This window comes from Microtus ochrogaster, unplaced genomic scaffold, assembly GCF_000317375.1.
Source record: "Microtus ochrogaster isolate Prairie Vole_2 unplaced genomic scaffold, MicOch1.0 UNK14, whole genome shotgun sequence".
NCBI classification, from domain to species: Eukaryota; Metazoa; Chordata; class Mammalia; order Rodentia; family Cricetidae; genus Microtus; species Microtus ochrogaster.
In genome coordinates, this window is record NW_004949112.1 from 2125597 (window position 1) to 2140645 (window position 15049).

Consider the following 15049-nt stretch of genomic DNA (forward strand, 5'->3'; position numbering starts at 1 on the left):
CTCGAACTCACAGAGATCCGCCTGCCTCTGCCTCCCGAGTGCTGGGATTACAGGCGTGCGCCACCACCGCCCGGCTTGGTTTATTTTTGAAAGTGTTTCACTAAATATCCCTGTCTGTCCTGGAGCTCACTATGTAGACCATGCTAATCTGAAATCCACAGAGCTCCATCTGCCTTTGTCTCTGGAATGCTTGATTAAAGGCTTGTGCTGCCCAGGCCCTGGCTCGTCCTCACTCAGGTTTTGACCCTGGTTGTTGGAGGGCCCCTTGTGCACCGTCAGCCGTGGTCCAGGACATTCAGTGTTTGCTCTGATGAGTCCCCTCTGTTACTTGTTCTGCTCTCTCCCTAGAGTCCTCTACCCTGCTACCCCCAAAGAATCCTGTAGCCCTAGAAGCCACTGGGCGTCCAGAGCCTCCGTCCAGTCATCTGTTTTTCCTGCTGCTGCTGCTGCCTCTCACACTCGTTCTGCTGGCAACTGCCTGGTACCTTCACTGTCAGAGGGCAAAATGGAGGAGGGCAGTGCACCACCCTGGGGTGAGTCGAGAGTCCAGGCAGTTGGGTGCCGTAGGTGGTGAGGGATGAGGGTGGCAGGTGGCCTTGCGGGTGTACTGAGGCTGACTTTGTGGGGCCTCAGGTGCCCCTCACCTCCCATCCCTAGAGTATGAAACTTGTGCAGCGTTGACTCCGCAGGTCTTATCTCGGTGAGTCTTCTGCTTCTACCAGAGCATGGAATGGCCAGGCTTGGGGGATACAGAGTCAATCCAAGGTTGGGGGTTCACTATGTCATAGGAGGGGCAGGGATTCTGGGGAGTGGTGTGTGTTGGGGAAGAACAGTCTTTGATAAGCTTCCAGTGTCACAAAGCTCAGGAGGTTTCCAAAGCCGTCACTATCACAAGGCAGCAAAGAGCCATGGAAGTGTAAGGGAAGAGTCTGGCGTGGGGAGAGCAAGCGCAGAGGCAGGCAAGAAGGTGGGGCTCCCTGCAGGCACCCATAATCCCTCTCATATGAGGCCACACCTGTAACCCCAGCACTCGAGAGGCCAGAGCAGGGGGATTGCTGCAAGGTCTGGCCATCCTGGGCTACACAGTGAGTTCAAGGCCATTGTGAGACACACAAAGAAACTCAATCAGTGACCCTGATGTTTTTGTAGATGAGGTCTCACTATGTTGCCCACCTGACTCTGAACACCTTGGTGAATCTTCCTGCCCCTGCCTTCCTAATAGCTGGGCCCACAGGCATGTTACATACAACAAGGCTTTTCTTTTTCTTTTTTCTTGGTTTTCTCCGTGTTAGAGTTGGGAACCAAACAAGGAAAAAGCTAGGCAAATACTGTGCTACTGAACTCCATGCCCTGCCAGAGGACACAATGTCCAGGCACGGTGATGAACATTCCAGTACTTCTGAGCTGGCGATGCTGAAGCTGGAAAATACTGACTTTAAGAAAAGCAAAAAGGAAGAAAGAGAAAGAGAGGACACTGTAGCGCTGTGTGGCTGCTTCTGTCATCCCATCTCCTTAAAATAAAAAATGACTGCTGGGCGTGGAGCTGCCTGCCTGAAATCTTAGTAGTCGAGAGGCAGAGGCAAAGGGGTTTAAACAGCAAAGCCAGCCTGGGAACACTAAAGAGTAGCAGTGCTGGGCGGGGCTGGGGAGTGCTGGGCGGGGCTGGGGGAGCTCGCACAAGAAAGGCTCAGGGTTCCATCTACAGCTGCAGCCACACAGCCACTGGAAACATTGTATCTGCACTAATATTCCCACGGCGGGAAACGGGCCCCCTGCTAGCTTAGTTAAAACAATTAGGTGGAAGAACAGTGTCTAAACTTTGTGGTTTCCTATTTCTGGGCTTGTTTCTGAAACACACAACATTTATCAGACATAGTGGCACATGTCTGTAATATCAACTCTATTTACTATTTTTTGAGATGGTGTCTATGTAGCTCAGGTGGCCTGGAACTCCTGGGTAATCCATCCTCCTGCCTCTACCTCTGGAGAGCTGGGACCACAGGTGTTTACTCTCACACCTGAGAGTAATTGCTCTTTTTTTTTTTTTTTAAATAATTACACTCAAGCCTCCCCAAAATAAATAAAAATTTAAAAATAATTCCGCATGGTGGCTTGTGTGCACCACTGTGCCTGTGCACTAGTCGGAGGACAACTTGCTGGAGCCACTTCTCTCCTTTCATCAGATGGGTCCCCAGGGAACTTAGGGTGACAGGCTCAGAGGCAGAGGCCTTTTATTCTTTAAGTCAGCTTGAGGGCCATGATTTGTTTGTTTTGAAACAGGGTTTCAGGTAGCCCTAGCTGACTTGGACTTGCTGTGTAGACCAGGCTGGCTTAGACAGATATCCACCTACTTCTGCCTCCTCAGTGATAGGACTAAAGGTGTGTGTCACCATGCCTGGCTGTGAGACTCCCTTTGGAAAGACAAACAAACAAACAAACAAACAAAGAACAAAACAAAAAAACCCTTGGAACAGATTTTGTAGTCAAGTCCGTAGTCCTCGCACACTGGAGAAGAGGCAAAAGGGCAAGGATTCTGGGTTATCTACTAGTACATAGAAATCCCAGACTAACCTAAACCGGGTGGGGTGGGGTGGGAATGTGAGAAGTGGAGAAGGTTGGGAGGATGTAGATTAGTGGTAGAGGGCTTGCTTGAAAGGAGGGTGGCGGGGGCGTGGTTAAAAGGTAGAGTGCAGACCAAACGCCAGTCCTCAGACAGACTATCAATCAATTTTACAGAGGAGGATACTGAGGCAAAGCAGGACTCACCTGACAGACGCCGCACAGCCTGGACACAGGGAAAGCTGGGTGGAGGTTGGCCCCCTCTTGGACTGCGCGGCCACTCCAGCTCTCTCCCCAGGATGGAGTCAACATCAGAATCCAGCAAAAGCCCCACTCACCCCACTCTGTACAAAGGCCTTGCCCCCATTAACTTGTATATAAATGGTTTTTACAAGCTCTTCCGGACCTGTCTGTGGATGGGACAAGGGGTGGGGGGGCTATTTTAGGTTTCAGGATTTTGCGGTGCTTGGTGATGTAATCCCATCTCTCCAGAAGCTGAGGCAGTTATCTCAGGCTTAAGACCAGTCTGAATTTCAGAAATCCTACGTCAAAAGCCAAAACCAACGACAAAAGGTCCTGTTTGTTTTCTGATGCCTCCAGTGGCCCTGCTTCGGCGCTGGGTAGTGCTCCATAGAACCCTGATGTGAGGCAGGAACAGCCCAGTTCCCCAAGATCATGACAGCAAAGTGGCAGGAAAGCCAAGTGTTGGAGACTCCAGGTAGAATCGACTCAAGCTGGGATGTGTCAGGGAGACTGCCAAATCGACTTGTTTGGCTTTTTGTTTGCTTTGGGGGGCTATAGGTGCAGAGCAGGGAGGGCATCGCAGATAATGTGCACACCTAATGCAAAGCCTTTGGAAACAGAAGCAGATGGATGCAGCTCAGGAACGTTCCCCCAACTCTTTTTGTTTGCTTGCTTTGTTTTCGAAAAGAGGTTTCTCTGTAGCTTTGGAGCCTGTCCTGGAACTCCCTCTGTAGACGAGGTTGGCCTCGAACTCACATAGATCCGCTGGGATTAAAGGTGTGCCCCCACCGCCCGGCTCCCCGAACTCTTATCTTCGATAACTATTTCCACCTGTTTAATACTGGGAGACTGCTAGGCTCAGAAAAGGCCGGCAATTGTCTTGCATACCATGAGGGTGAAGGGAGGAAACACTAACCGCTACGGTTCAAACGCAACGCGGGCAAGCCGGCCAGGACTGATGCACGCCCCCTTATGGCCACCACGTGTTCTGCAACCGTCGTTACTGGAGGGGAGCAATGGCGTCCCACACAGCGGCCTTCCAAGTGGAGAAGAGCACTCCCTCCAAAATATGGCCGCCGGGGACGGACGGCCTTGTCCCGGGGAAGCCTCCTTGGGACCCACGTGATCTCCCGCCCCGCACAGTCATGGCCGCCAAGGGCTAACTCAAACGGTGTCCTGATTGGACAATATAAAGATGACCCACCTTCCAGTCTGCGCATGCACACCGCTTCGACCAATGAGAAGACGGAAAGCCTTTGGTTCGGCCCAGTTTCCGTCACTTCCTCCGCCCCTGCAGCAAGGGATAAGAAACCCTGCGCCAAGACCTCCTCCTTTCCCAGGCGGCTGCCGAAGATGGCGGAGGGGCAGGTCTGGCTCTGCTTGCCGGGCGGTGAGGGGGACGGGTGGGTTTCGGATGGGAGCGGCACGGGTTCTGCGCCCCACGCCTCCTGTGCCGTGGGGACTTACGGACGGCAGTTAAGGAAAATAGAAAGTTTCTTGTCGCGAGGGGAGTGTGTAACGCGGGCATAGCAAGCCGCGATGTATAGGTATGGGGCGCCGAGAATGCTACGGTTTCCCTGGGGAAGACGGGAGTGGAGCTTGGGTTCCCAACACCCGCAAACAATTCCTTCAGGCTTTATCCCGGGCGGTTGGGATGCGAGGAGCGTAGGGTGCACATTGCTGTGTTTGTACATTCATATGGTTCCTAGGTAATGAAAAATGCTAAAACGGAGGCGCCTGCTTTTGTGATTTTTGGGGTGGCCGGTTTCCTTAAAGATCTTCAGTAGGGTAAAGTCAGCTGTTCGGGAGACTGAGCAGAAGCATCGTGATTTTTGTGGCTAGTCAGGAGTCGAATTGCACGTTTCACGTTAATTTTAGACGTGTAAGTTTCCATTTGGAGAAGTCTGGTAAATGGTGCCCTGAGGATCTGTCTCTAGGAAGACAGTTGTGGAAGGGGGTTCTTGTGTGGCTGTCCCCTGTAGTTTGGGCTGAGCTGTCGGCACATGTCAGGCACATGTATTGAGAGTTGAAGACCTCTTCGCTGCTTGCCCGAGTTACTATACAGGACAGCCATTGTATACGGAGTTAAAAGGATTTGCTTTGTACTGTTGATAGGATGGTTTCTGTTCTCGTGAGCACGTTGAGACTCTTGATGAGAGCCACTGTGGCCTAAACTTACCCAAAACGAAGTCTTAGTGTCAAAAATTTCGTTGTAGTACAGGGCATTCCCACAGGAGCCAGTAGATCCCAGCTATCTAGTAATTTGAGGCTTGGTAGAGAGTATGGTGAGGCTCGCTCGGCTAAGAAATTGCAGGCACCTGAAGTCGCCCTTCCCCGTGCTGGGCCAGCTGAGGCTGCCTTGGCTTATTCATCTGGCTAATAGGCAGCCTGTGGGGAAAGGCGCAGGAGTGGTTGGTAGCTCGGAGGGAGAGCCAGATTGCTCCCTAAGCCTTTCTGTTTCCCGCAGGTTCTGGTGTTGGATGGCCGAGGCCATCTTCTGGGTCGCCTGGCGGCCATTGTGGCCAAGCAGGTACTGCTGGGTAAGTTTCTTTCAGGATTTCCCTGTTGGCCTGGGAGTCAGTGATGAGCAACAATCACCATCTTTCGTTTGAGTCTCACGACTGTGAGATCAACCCATGCACCGCTCTGAGACTTGCCAGCCCCTCCGTGTTCTGGGCTCCTGGCTCAAGGGATTTTTTAGAGCAGGAGATTGGCTTTCCATTCGAGCTGGTTTTGCTGGGTGTTAGGTGTAACTTTCCTGTCTGTCTACAACCCACGTTCTCTCTAGGCCGAAAGGTGGTCGTTGTTCGCTGTGAGGGCATCAACATTTCCGGAAACTTCTACAGAAACAAGTGTGAGTTAGGGCTGAGGGATGGTCTCCAGATGGGGCACTGACTTATCCTGCAAAAACAGATCTCTAGTTAGGAGCTGTTTCTGGGACTGAGAAGGCGTCACCCACCTTTTCTGTTGACAGTGAAGTATCTGGCCTTTCTCCGAAAGCGGATGAACACCAACCCCTCCCGAGGCCCCTACCATTTCCGAGCCCCGAGCCGCATTTTTTGGCGCACTGTGCGAGGTGAGTGAGCTGGGCCTGTGGGCTACGTGGAAGGCGGGTATTTGGCAGCCTGTGATGAGGATCTCTCCCACTCGTGTTCGAGTTCCCCAACTGTGAGATGACTCCACATGCACTACCATCTGAGGCTGTCTCCTCGCCCTGCTCTGGCCTAGGGCCGGTCTTTCAGCCCCTCTGAAAAGGAGGCCTGCTGTTCTTCCAGGCATGCTGCCCCACAAGACCAAGCGAGGCCAGGCTGCCCTGGAACGCCTCAAGGTGTTGGATGGGATCCCTCCACCCTATGACAAGGTGAGCCGTGCAAGCCTAGCCTCACAGCCTCTGTGCGACCAGCGTCTGTGATGTTCTATTACCTACATTGTTTGAGCCTCATGAAAATGCCACTGGCTGAGACGCCTGCCCCAGCAGCCTCCTTCCCAGGTGTCGCTCACAGGTCTCTGAGCTGAGCCCCTCTCGTTCTCTTAACAGAAAAAGCGGATGGTGGTCCCTGCCGCCCTCAAGGTTGTGCGGCTGAAGCCTACCAGGAAGGTAAGCTCCAAATTGCAGAGTGGGCTGGGGGGGACCTCAAGACTGGCATATGATGGCTATTTTCTCACGATGGTCTGCGGATGCCGCTGACGGGCAGTGCCGATAATGCCATGGGCTCAACTGATGCCAGGAGGAGCTCCTGTGGGGGAGGGTAATGTGTCCTTTATAATAGAATCTCTAGGGTTCTCTAGCTCATCCTTGTGCTGCCGGGGCACCTTCCATGTCCTTACAGCTTTGTGCCCCTGCAGTTTGCTTACCTGGGGCGTCTGGCTCATGAGGTCGGGTGGAAGTACCAGGCAGTGACAGCCACTCTGGAGGAGAAGCGGAAGGAGAAGGCCAAGATGCACTACCGGAAGAAGAAGCAGCTCTTGGTGAGGACGGGTCTGCAGCCCTGGGTGAGGGTGCTTCTGGGAGAGGAGCAGGCATTCACTATCACTTATCTTTACCCCACAGAGGCTACGGAAACAGGCAGAAAAGAACGTGGAGAAGAAAATCTGCAAGTTCACAGAGGTCCTCAAGACCAATGGACTCCTTGTGTGAGCCCAATAAAGACTCTTTGTGCCTCATGCCTGCCTGGCCTGCTCTTCCTCCACCGCCGAATAGGGAAGTGGGGACAAAGGTGCTTTAGGCACTGCTCCTGTGGGAAAGAGGGTGTTTTTATAAAAGCTCTGAGCTGGAATTACTTGGGCTTTAGTGTTAATGACTGGGCTGCTCAGCCCATCAATGTATTCTGCAGCTGTGAGGATGGAGACCTAACATCTGGGCTGGGATTCAGAAGTGCACATTGGGAAGCCACTGCCTTTTCCCCTTCCCAGCGCTGCTCAAAAAGTAATTTTACTTTTTGCTGCAGCATTCTGTTGCTAATAAATTATTTGACTGTTAAAGAAAACTGGTATCTTTGCACTATGTCTGCTATATAGGCAGGAACAGAGGGGTACCAACAATGGGACCAAAATTGGAATTTTCAGGCTGTGGTCTGCTCTTCTGTTGAAGGCACGGTAGTGCTTCGTTGCTCAAAAGGTGCAAACAAATCCTGAAATGGTTTTTACTAACTCAAATTCAGCTGCAGAAGTATGGGATTGCCACTAGCACAAGGGCTTCAGGAACTCTGCCCTAAATGAGTTAAGTCTGGGGAGGCTAGTTAAGGGTACTGAAAATGGGGAGTTGGAACAGTGCCAACCAGGGAAGGGAGGTCAAACTATAAAATGGTTCCTCAGATGTAAAGGTATGAAGGGATTAAGGGACAGCCTTATTGGTGGCTCACAACCATCTAAATCCAGGAGTTAGATGGCCCTCGGGAATCTCAAATTGCCACCAGCCTACACCAGATTACAGGTGGCAGTGCACACCTTTAAATCCTCTGGTGTACAGAGTTCCAGGAGAGCCAGGGCTATCAGAAAGCCTATCAATTAAAGGTATCCTAGGCAGCTAGCATGTCTCGATCATCCTTATGTTCTACCATATGACCAGAAACTTTGCTCCTGAGGTTTTGAGTTTTGGAGAGGGTTTGTTTCCCTGTAGCTTTTCCTATCCTGGAACCAATTCTGTATAGACCAGGCTGGTTTCAAAGCTGGAGGTCCTTACGTCTCCAGGAACCAATTCTGTATAGACCAGGCTGGTTTCAAAGCTGGAGGTCCTTATGTCTCCAGGTGCTGGGATGAAAGGTGAGACCCACCATGCAACTGAGGGCGCTTGAAATGTAGAGTTGATAGTGGTTCTCTGAGCCACGTCCTCAACTACAGGTTTATTTAACAGTAATAGACATACTGCCACAGAAAAAAAGGCCACGTGGTAATGTACGCTTGTAATTTTGGGATGGCTGAACTGGCCCGCCTGGACTAGTTAGTTGGTGCAGGGTAGAGGAGGAATCTTGTCAGTGGTCAAGTTTGTTTGGGGTAGGGTTGACCTCTGACCCTCAGCTTTTTTTTTTTTTTTTTAGTTTTTTTCGAGGCAGGGTTTCTCTGTGGCTTTGGAGCCTGTCCTGGAACTAGCTCTTGTAGACCAGGCTGGTCTCGAACTGAGAGATCCGCCTACCTCTGCCTCCCGAGTGCTGGGATTACAGGCGTGCGCCACCACCGCCCGGCTGTCCCTCAGTTTTCGAGGTGTTGGGTGGTTAAACAGTTAACCATGAACACATCTAAAATCCCTTCCTCTTTATGCTGCCCCTAGGTGGATAGGAGGTCGCTTGCTTCGCTAGGCAGTCTCACTAGGTGGCCCTAGTTGGTCTGAAACGGAACTGAGTGCTGGCATTAAAGGAATCCCAACACCATTTGCAAAACGTTATTCTATCTTGACAGTAGCCTTTACTGTCCTGGATATAGCCGGGAAAATCCTAACTCCATTTGGCACAAAGCTTTTCCTGCCTCCTGAGTTTAATGATTGGGGTCCCTCCGTTTCCGAGGGGTGTGATCCTCTCCAAAGGTAGCCAGGACGAAACCCCAGAGGGAATGGGGGTGGAATGGACACCCAACAAACAAACAAACTTGGCTCCTATAGTTCCAGTCTGGGTGGTTTGCAGGAGGGCCACGATGGTGTCAGGAGCGGTCCACAGAGGCCATGCCGCCAGTACACGTGGACGACACTTTATAAAGGAAAGAAAGCTATAACGTGAGCCGGAAAACATGGCCACCGCCGCCTCCCGCGGGAATCTGAACCCACCACGCGGTTCTACATTCCACGTGACTCCCGTTCCCGAAGAAACCTGACCCCGCCCTGCTGCTCTCGCGGCACCGCAGGAAGTCCCTTCCCAGCCTGCCCATCCCCGGACTGAGATCTCGCGAGATGATAGGCTCCGCTCCGGTCCCCATAGTCCTCCACTATCATGGCGGCGTACGGACAGTTCCAGAATCGCGTGCTCTGCACCGGAAGTGCCGCCTAAATCCGTGTAGGGCTGGCCATACGTCACTTCCGCTCCGGACCTTGCGCAGTGAAGAAGGAAACCCGGGAGTTGGCCCACCTCTCTTTTTCCTCAGGCTGCCGGGAAGATGGCGGACATTCAGGTTCGTGCTGAGGGCTGGCGCCGAGGCTAGCGTGGGTCTCCTTCTCTGCCGTCCCCGTCATCCTCCGAATTAGCCGGAGCGAGGGCGCCTGCCCTGTGCCTTCCGACGTCCCGGGCTTACACAGCCGTGGGGTCTCAGGCGCATTGGACGTCAGTCCTGTGGGGCAGCTTGGGGGTGAGCGCCGGCTCGCTGGGGTCGGCGCTGTGGACGCGGGGCTGCCCCGCACCCCGGCCCACCATGCTGGGCTGCGTGTCCGTGCGGCGTGGCTCCCGAGGGCGAGCGCGTGTGCTCGGGACGGCGGTGCTAAAAGGCCGGGGTTCGGGCCTTAAGACCGGAAACGTTTGGGCCTGGTGTGGACGCTAGAACAGATGCGGGGTGGTTGTGTGTCAAGGGTGATTCTGTGTCTAGGCTGGTCGTGTGTCTAGGCTGGTTCTGTGTCTAAGGTGGTCGTGGCGCTGGCGTTAAGGGGTGGAAGCGTGCCAGGGTGGACAGGTGAGCTCACCGAGCGATTGTCCCTACAGACCGAACGTGCGTACCAAAAGCAGCCCACGATCTTCCAAAACAAGAAGCGTGTTCTGCTTGGAGAAACCGGCAAGGAAAAACTCCCTCGGTACTACAAGAACATCGGTCTGGGCTTCAAAACGCCCAAGGAGGTACAAGACCCTCCAGCAGATGAGACTCGTGTGGCCTTGCCTGTAGCAGCAAGGCCACCGCGCCCTTTTCGGAGTGGCTGCCTCCGGGGCTCCTGGGAATTGTAGTTTGGTATTTCAAGCTGCACTTTCTCATCCTTTCAGGCCATCGAGGGCACCTACATTGACAAGAAATGCCCGTTCACTGGCAACGTCTCCATCCGAGGTCGGATCCTGTCCGGTGAGTAAAAAACTGAGGTTGTGAATGCAGGTCCCCGGCAGATGATGTCTGTTCTCACGATGGTCTTCAGACAGCCCCAAGGGCACTGCTGAGACAGCCAGTTGGCAAAACTGATGCCAGAAGCAGGGTTTCTTGGGAGCCCCACTCAACAGCTTGTTTGCCTGCGGGGTGAATTACCCTTGGCCTGCTAACACCATCTCCCCGCCTCCCCCCCCTTCCTCAAGGTGTCGTGACTAAGATGAAGATGCAGAGGACCATTGTCATCCGCCGGGACTATCTTCACTACATCCGAAAGTACAATCGCTTTGAGAAACGCCACAAGAACATGTCCGTACACCTGTCCCCCTGTTTCAGGTGAGCACAGTTCTCTACTAACCTGGCACAACCTGAGACAAGCACCTTGTCAATCAGGAAGGGCCGCTGTTGGGGGAGCCCTTAAGGGCGATTTTGGGGAGAAGCTGGGGTGTCCTGTGGGCAGAGCAGAGTGACTGTGTCAGGTGTGTAAACTGCTGAGGAACCGGAGGCCAGGCCACTGGTAAGTGTCTGGGAGGTTGCTCTTAGAAACCACCTGAATGGCCACTGTGGTGGGTGGAGCCTTTCAGTGGGGATCCAGGGAGTGCTCGGGGTCCCTCCTGAAGACTCCTTGTGTAACCCCACAGGGATGTACAGATTGGCGACATCGTCACTGTGGGAGAGTGCAGGCCCCTGAGCAAGACCGTGCGTTTCAACGTGCTCAAGGTCACCAAGGCCGCTGGCACCAAGAAGCAGTTCCAGAAGTTCTGACCTGGAACAAATAAAGTTATTTTCTGGCTACAAAACAGGTGTGGAGTCTCAGTCCTGGGCCACAGTGGGCTTGCCCCTGAGGGCTTCTCTGATCTAGGGGGTCTGCTGCCTTTCCTTCACCTGTTTCCCAGAGGTTCCTCTGCCTCCCGAGTGCTGGGATTAAAGGCGTGCACCACCTGAGTTAAGGCTTTTTTTTTTTTTTTTTAATTAAGCCTTGATAAATCTTGTCATCCAAGTAGACATGGTCAGTTAGTTACCACTGGCCTCTGCCCTTCACCTCCCAGTCCCTGGAGAGGAAGTATGTGAGGCCACCCCTGACCTCATTGAGGTCAAGCCTTAGAATGCCCCAGGGGGCAGTCTGACACAACGCCCCCACCCCGCAGCTGGAGAGGAAGACAGCCTTGCAGGTGAGCCACCTAGGTAGAGGCAGGCTGTCCACTTGAGTGTCAACAGTCTGTTTGAATGGCCACTTCCGGAGAGCCGCTGCCTACCATGGGTTCCCAGGACAGGGAGGACAGAGCGCTGTTGAGATGGGAAGGATGACTTGGTATATGGGAAGAGGGCCCCAGGGTAGTGGGAGTGGTGGGGATACCCACTCAGGAAAAGGACCCAAGGCATCCCCAGGTATGTGGGAAGGGAACAGACCTGGAGGGAGGCGCTGGAGCTGCTGCTGCTGGGGTCCCCAGGTCCCTGTCCCCCAGGCCTGTACCAGGGTCTGAAGCTCAGCACTGGTACAAGGGTTGGGAGACAGGGCCTTGGGAAGAGTCCTCTGTCTGCAGGAGGTGCCGCACACTGCCTCACAGTGGCCTTCTGCCTTTTACCAGCCTCTGAGGGAGGGGGTTCCTGTCAAAGGAAGTGGGCCTACATCAAAGCAAGCAGGAAGGGGCAGGGACAGGTCAGGGAGGCCACCGCCCAAGCTGGGATCCTGCCAGCCACCCCCAAGAGGAGGGACTGCAGGGGACAGGGACCCTGAGGAATCAGAAGCCAATTGTTGAGAGGTGTGGCCCCTCCAACCACAGGTGCTTCCGTTCGGGTGGGGCCTTGTGTTTACAGCAACGCGGCTCTTATTTCCTCCGGTGGTAGTTGGGGCTTCTTCTCCTTGGTACCTGTGACAGGCCATGAGGAGGTGGGAGTGGTGAGAGACCCCTGGCTACCCCCTCGCACAGCTAAAGAGCAGTTTCCCTCTGCACTCTGGCTCGCTGAAGCACCCAGTGCCAGCCAGACAGGCACTTCCACCCTAGGTGGCTTGATGTTTAGTTGTCAGGGTCGTGCTTTGTGTCCCTAGCTGGCCGGAAGCTCCCTCTATTGACCAGGTCGACCTCTAGGTGCTGAGATTCCAGATGACAGCCCTTTATGGTCTTTCTCCAAGCTGCTTTCTCTGGCTGCCCTGGAACCATCCCTCTAGACTAGACTAGCTTCAAACTCAAAAAAATATCCTGTCTGCCACCACCATCCAGTCTGTTTTGGTCTTTAATCCTGGGCACCAATGGCATCTGACATGTCCAGCTCTAAGCACTTGTAGACAGAAGGGTAAGTTGAGGCAGGAGGGTCTTCAGAGACCAGCCTGGGCGGCTTAGACCCTGGCTCAGTAAACTAAAGAGCTGGTATGGGGATGTGGCTCAGGTGTAGCGCCTGCCTAGAACCCGCCAGCATGATGCGATGCTGAGATTGTAGCTCCAAGGGGAAGTGCTTGTCTGGGGTGTGTGGGGTTCTGGGGGCGATCCAGTACCTCAGACCAACTGCAAGCATTCGGGAAACAGACTTGAGAAGCAGAGTTTAAGGCCACAGGAGAACCTGTCTCAAAAACAAGCAAAACATGGTGGTGTACATTTTTTTTTTTAAAGATTTATTTATTATGTATACAACACTCTGCCTCCATGTATGCCCACATTCCAGAAGAGGGCACCAGATCTCACTACAGATGGCTGTGAGCCACCATGTGGGTGTTGAGAATCGAACTCAGGACCTCCGGAAGAGCAGTCAGTGCTCTCAACCACCGAGCCATCTCTCCAGCCCGGTGGTGTACATTTTTAATCCCAGCACTCAGAGGCAGACAGATCAGAGTCCAGCCTTTCTAAAAATGAAAATAATTTGAGTGTGCGCCTACCACAGAACCCCCAGCCCTCCTCTCCCCCAATGAAGGTCAGGGTAATCTGTTCTCTTCATCGAGGTTCCCATGAGTCAAACACAGGCCTTCATGCTTGGCAGCAAGTCCCCTACCCACTGCCTACTAAACCATCTCACTGGCCCACACTTCCTTGATTCTCTTATACAGAGAGTTGAACCTACTTCCTGTCTGTTGCAATGGCTGTAAACCTACTAACTACTATCTGTACCCCTCATCCCTGTAAGTGGGAACACAAGCAGGTAACCCCCAGCTCCAGGGGTCCCGAGACTGAACCCCACTCACCAGCTGTGTGGCCCAGAGTCATATCTGTAAAGGGTGTCCATCCTCACTAGCAGCTGGGCAGGTGGGACACCACAGCCCTGCAACAATGACCTTTGGTAGGTAGCTGCAGAAGTTTGCTATGGTGTGGGACCTTGGGTCTTTTAGAGCTAGCTCTGTGGAGTTGTTTTAGTATGCTCCTGGAAGATTCTGTGGCATGTCTGGTGGAGACCATAGGGCTTCTCAGCAGCAGTAGAGTTCTGGTTTTGTTTAGTTTTTTTGTTTGTTCGTTTGTTTGTTTTTTGAGACAGTTTCTCTCTGTATCCCAAGCTCTTCAACTCACACACCACCACCACCACCGGGTACACACAGGGTCCTGATTTGGTGACAGCAAAACAGTGCAGGTCTGGCCCTACTGTGGAAGATCACTCAACACGCTAAGGAGGCAGGATGGCCAGCAGGGGTTGCTGCTACTCCTGTTTGGGTCGTTTCTTTTTGAGACAGTCTCACTGTGTCTAACCTCAGATTCCTACCCGTGCTCTGGCATTGTGCTGGGATTGCGGGGGTCCTGTGACAAGGGGAGAGCCTGTTGGTGTTAATACAGGCGCAGAGCCCAGACTGTATACATACTGACTTGTTTGTTAGTTTTGAAACAAGGTCTCTACATAGCCCTGACTGACCTGAAACTCTGTAGACCAGGCTGGCCTTGAACTCATAGAGATCCACCTGCTTCTGCCTCCTGAGTGCTAGGATTAAAGTCCTGTGTCACCACGGCTGGCTCTGTTGTATGTGGGGGTGCACATTTGTTTTGGTTTTAGTTTTTCAAGACAGGGTTTCTCTGTGTAGCCCTAACTATCCTGGAACTTGCTCTGTAGACCAGGCTGGCCTCAAGTTCAGAGATCTGCCTGCCTGTGCCTCCCGAGTTCTGGGATTAAAGGTGTGTACCACTACTACCTGCCTGTTTTTGTTTTTTGATTTTGTTCTGTTTTGTTTTGAGACAGGGCCTCACTGTGTACCTTGGGCTATTCTCAAACTTGCAGCAATGCTCCTGCCTCTCATTTGTTTGTTTTTGGCAGTCTCCGCAGCCCGTGCCTGAGGATGAGCTTGAACTTGTAGCCTCCACCTCGAGTCTTGGTGCTCTCCACCACGCCCTATTTATGTAGAGCTTGGGATCGAACTCAGGGTTGCACATTTGCTAGGTAAGAATTCTACCAACTAAACTATATCCCGAGGCTCAAAACCAGAATGCTTTAAAATTTTTATCTTTCTTAACCTGGCCGTGATAATGCACGCTTTTATCCCAGCACTGAGAAGGCACAGGCAGGCAGGTCTCTATGAGTTCAAGGCCAACCTACTCTACAGAGCAAATTCTAGGGCAACCACTGCTACACAAAACAAACAAAAAAACCCTATCTTGAAAAACAAAACAAAGCCCTTTAAATTATAATTAGTTAGATGTGTCTGCCACAGAGTGACGTGGAGGTCTGCTGCAGCCAGAATGGCTCTGGAGCCGGGTGGTGGTGGCGCACGCCTTTAATCCCAGCACTCGGGAGGCAGAGGCAGGCGGATCTCTGTGAATTCGAGACCAGCCTGGTCTACAGAGCTAGTTCC

General features: G+C 52.9%; 3 protein-coding genes and 5 non-coding genes across 12 annotated transcripts in view; all 8 read left to right on the top strand.

Annotated features, from left to right (window-relative positions):
• Window positions 1-3445, top strand: part of Flt3lg (fms related tyrosine kinase 3 ligand) — an 8488-nt gene extending 5043 nt beyond the window's left edge. For 3 of the 5 annotated variants that reach the window (XM_013353638.2, XM_013353639.2, XM_026789042.1), the window contains 2 exons: window positions 349-533; window positions 2737-3445. In XM_013353638.2, the coding sequence (XP_013209092.1) occupies window positions 349-533; window positions 2737-2940 (389 nt within the window). In that variant the 3' untranslated portion in view covers window positions 2941-3445. Of the gene's footprint in view, window positions 1-348; window positions 534-633; window positions 701-1292; window positions 1913-2736 lie in introns of those variants that run through there. The other 2 variants (XM_026789043.1, XM_026789044.1) reach the window with 2 other exon arrangements.
• A 695-nt stretch (window positions 3446-4140) lies between these two features.
• Window positions 4141-7278, top strand: Rpl13a (ribosomal protein L13a). Its single transcript, XM_005366822.3, has 8 exons — window positions 4141-4170; window positions 5270-5342; window positions 5591-5656; window positions 5777-5878; window positions 6078-6163; window positions 6341-6400; window positions 6649-6771; window positions 6854-7278. The coding sequence occupies exons 1-8, from the start codon at window positions 4156-4158 to the stop codon at window positions 6938-6940; spliced, it is 612 nt and encodes a 203-aa protein (XP_005366879.1). The 5' UTR covers window positions 4141-4155; the 3' UTR covers window positions 6941-7278.
• LOC113458331 lies at window positions 5376-5458 on the top strand. Its single transcript, XR_003378716.1, has one exon. It is a non-coding gene; the product is annotated as a small nucleolar RNA Z195/SNORD33/SNORD32 family (small nucleolar RNA).
• LOC113458330 lies at window positions 5923-6007 on the top strand. The gene has a single exon (XR_003378715.1). It is a non-coding gene; the product is annotated as a small nucleolar RNA Z195/SNORD33/SNORD32 family (small nucleolar RNA).
• On the top strand, window positions 6204-6270 carry LOC113458332. The gene has a single exon (XR_003378717.1). It is a non-coding gene; the product is annotated as a small nucleolar RNA SNORD34 (small nucleolar RNA).
• On the top strand, window positions 6445-6533 carry LOC113458334. The gene has a single exon (XR_003378719.1). It is a non-coding gene; the product is annotated as a small nucleolar RNA SNORD35 (small nucleolar RNA).
• Window positions 7279-9298: 2020 nt separating the features above from the next.
• Window positions 9299-11087, top strand: Rps11 (ribosomal protein S11). The gene is made up of 5 exons (XM_005366821.3): window positions 9299-9399; window positions 9921-10052; window positions 10194-10269; window positions 10494-10623; window positions 10929-11087. The coding sequence occupies exons 1-5, from the start codon at window positions 9385-9387 to the stop codon at window positions 11050-11052; spliced, it is 477 nt and encodes a 158-aa protein (XP_005366878.1). The 5' UTR covers window positions 9299-9384; the 3' UTR covers window positions 11053-11087.
• On the top strand, window positions 10306-10392 carry LOC113458333. Its single transcript, XR_003378718.1, has one exon. It is a non-coding gene; the product is annotated as a small nucleolar RNA SNORD35 (small nucleolar RNA).
• Window positions 11088-15049: the final 3962 nt, after the last annotated feature.

What these genes read in the sequence shown, in the direction of transcription:
- Rpl13a (XM_005366822.3), top strand. An exon ending in AAACTTCTACAGAAACAAGT is followed by an intron (nt 5,657 to 5,776) that starts GTGAGTTAGGGC and finishes TTCTGTTGACAG; the next exon opens with TGAAGTATCTGGCCTTTCTC. An exon ending in GGAAGAAGAAGCAGCTCTTG is followed by an intron (nt 6,772 to 6,853) that starts GTGAGGACGGGT and finishes TTTACCCCACAG; the next exon opens with AGGCTACGGAAACAGGCAGA.
- Rps11 (XM_005366821.3), top strand. An exon ending in GCTTCAAAACGCCCAAGGAG is followed by an intron (nt 10,053 to 10,193) that starts GTACAAGACCCT and finishes TCATCCTTTCAG; the next exon opens with GCCATCGAGGGCACCTACAT. An exon ending in CACCTGTCCCCCTGTTTCAG is followed by an intron (nt 10,624 to 10,928) that starts GTGAGCACAGTT and finishes GTAACCCCACAG; the next exon opens with GGATGTACAGATTGGCGACA.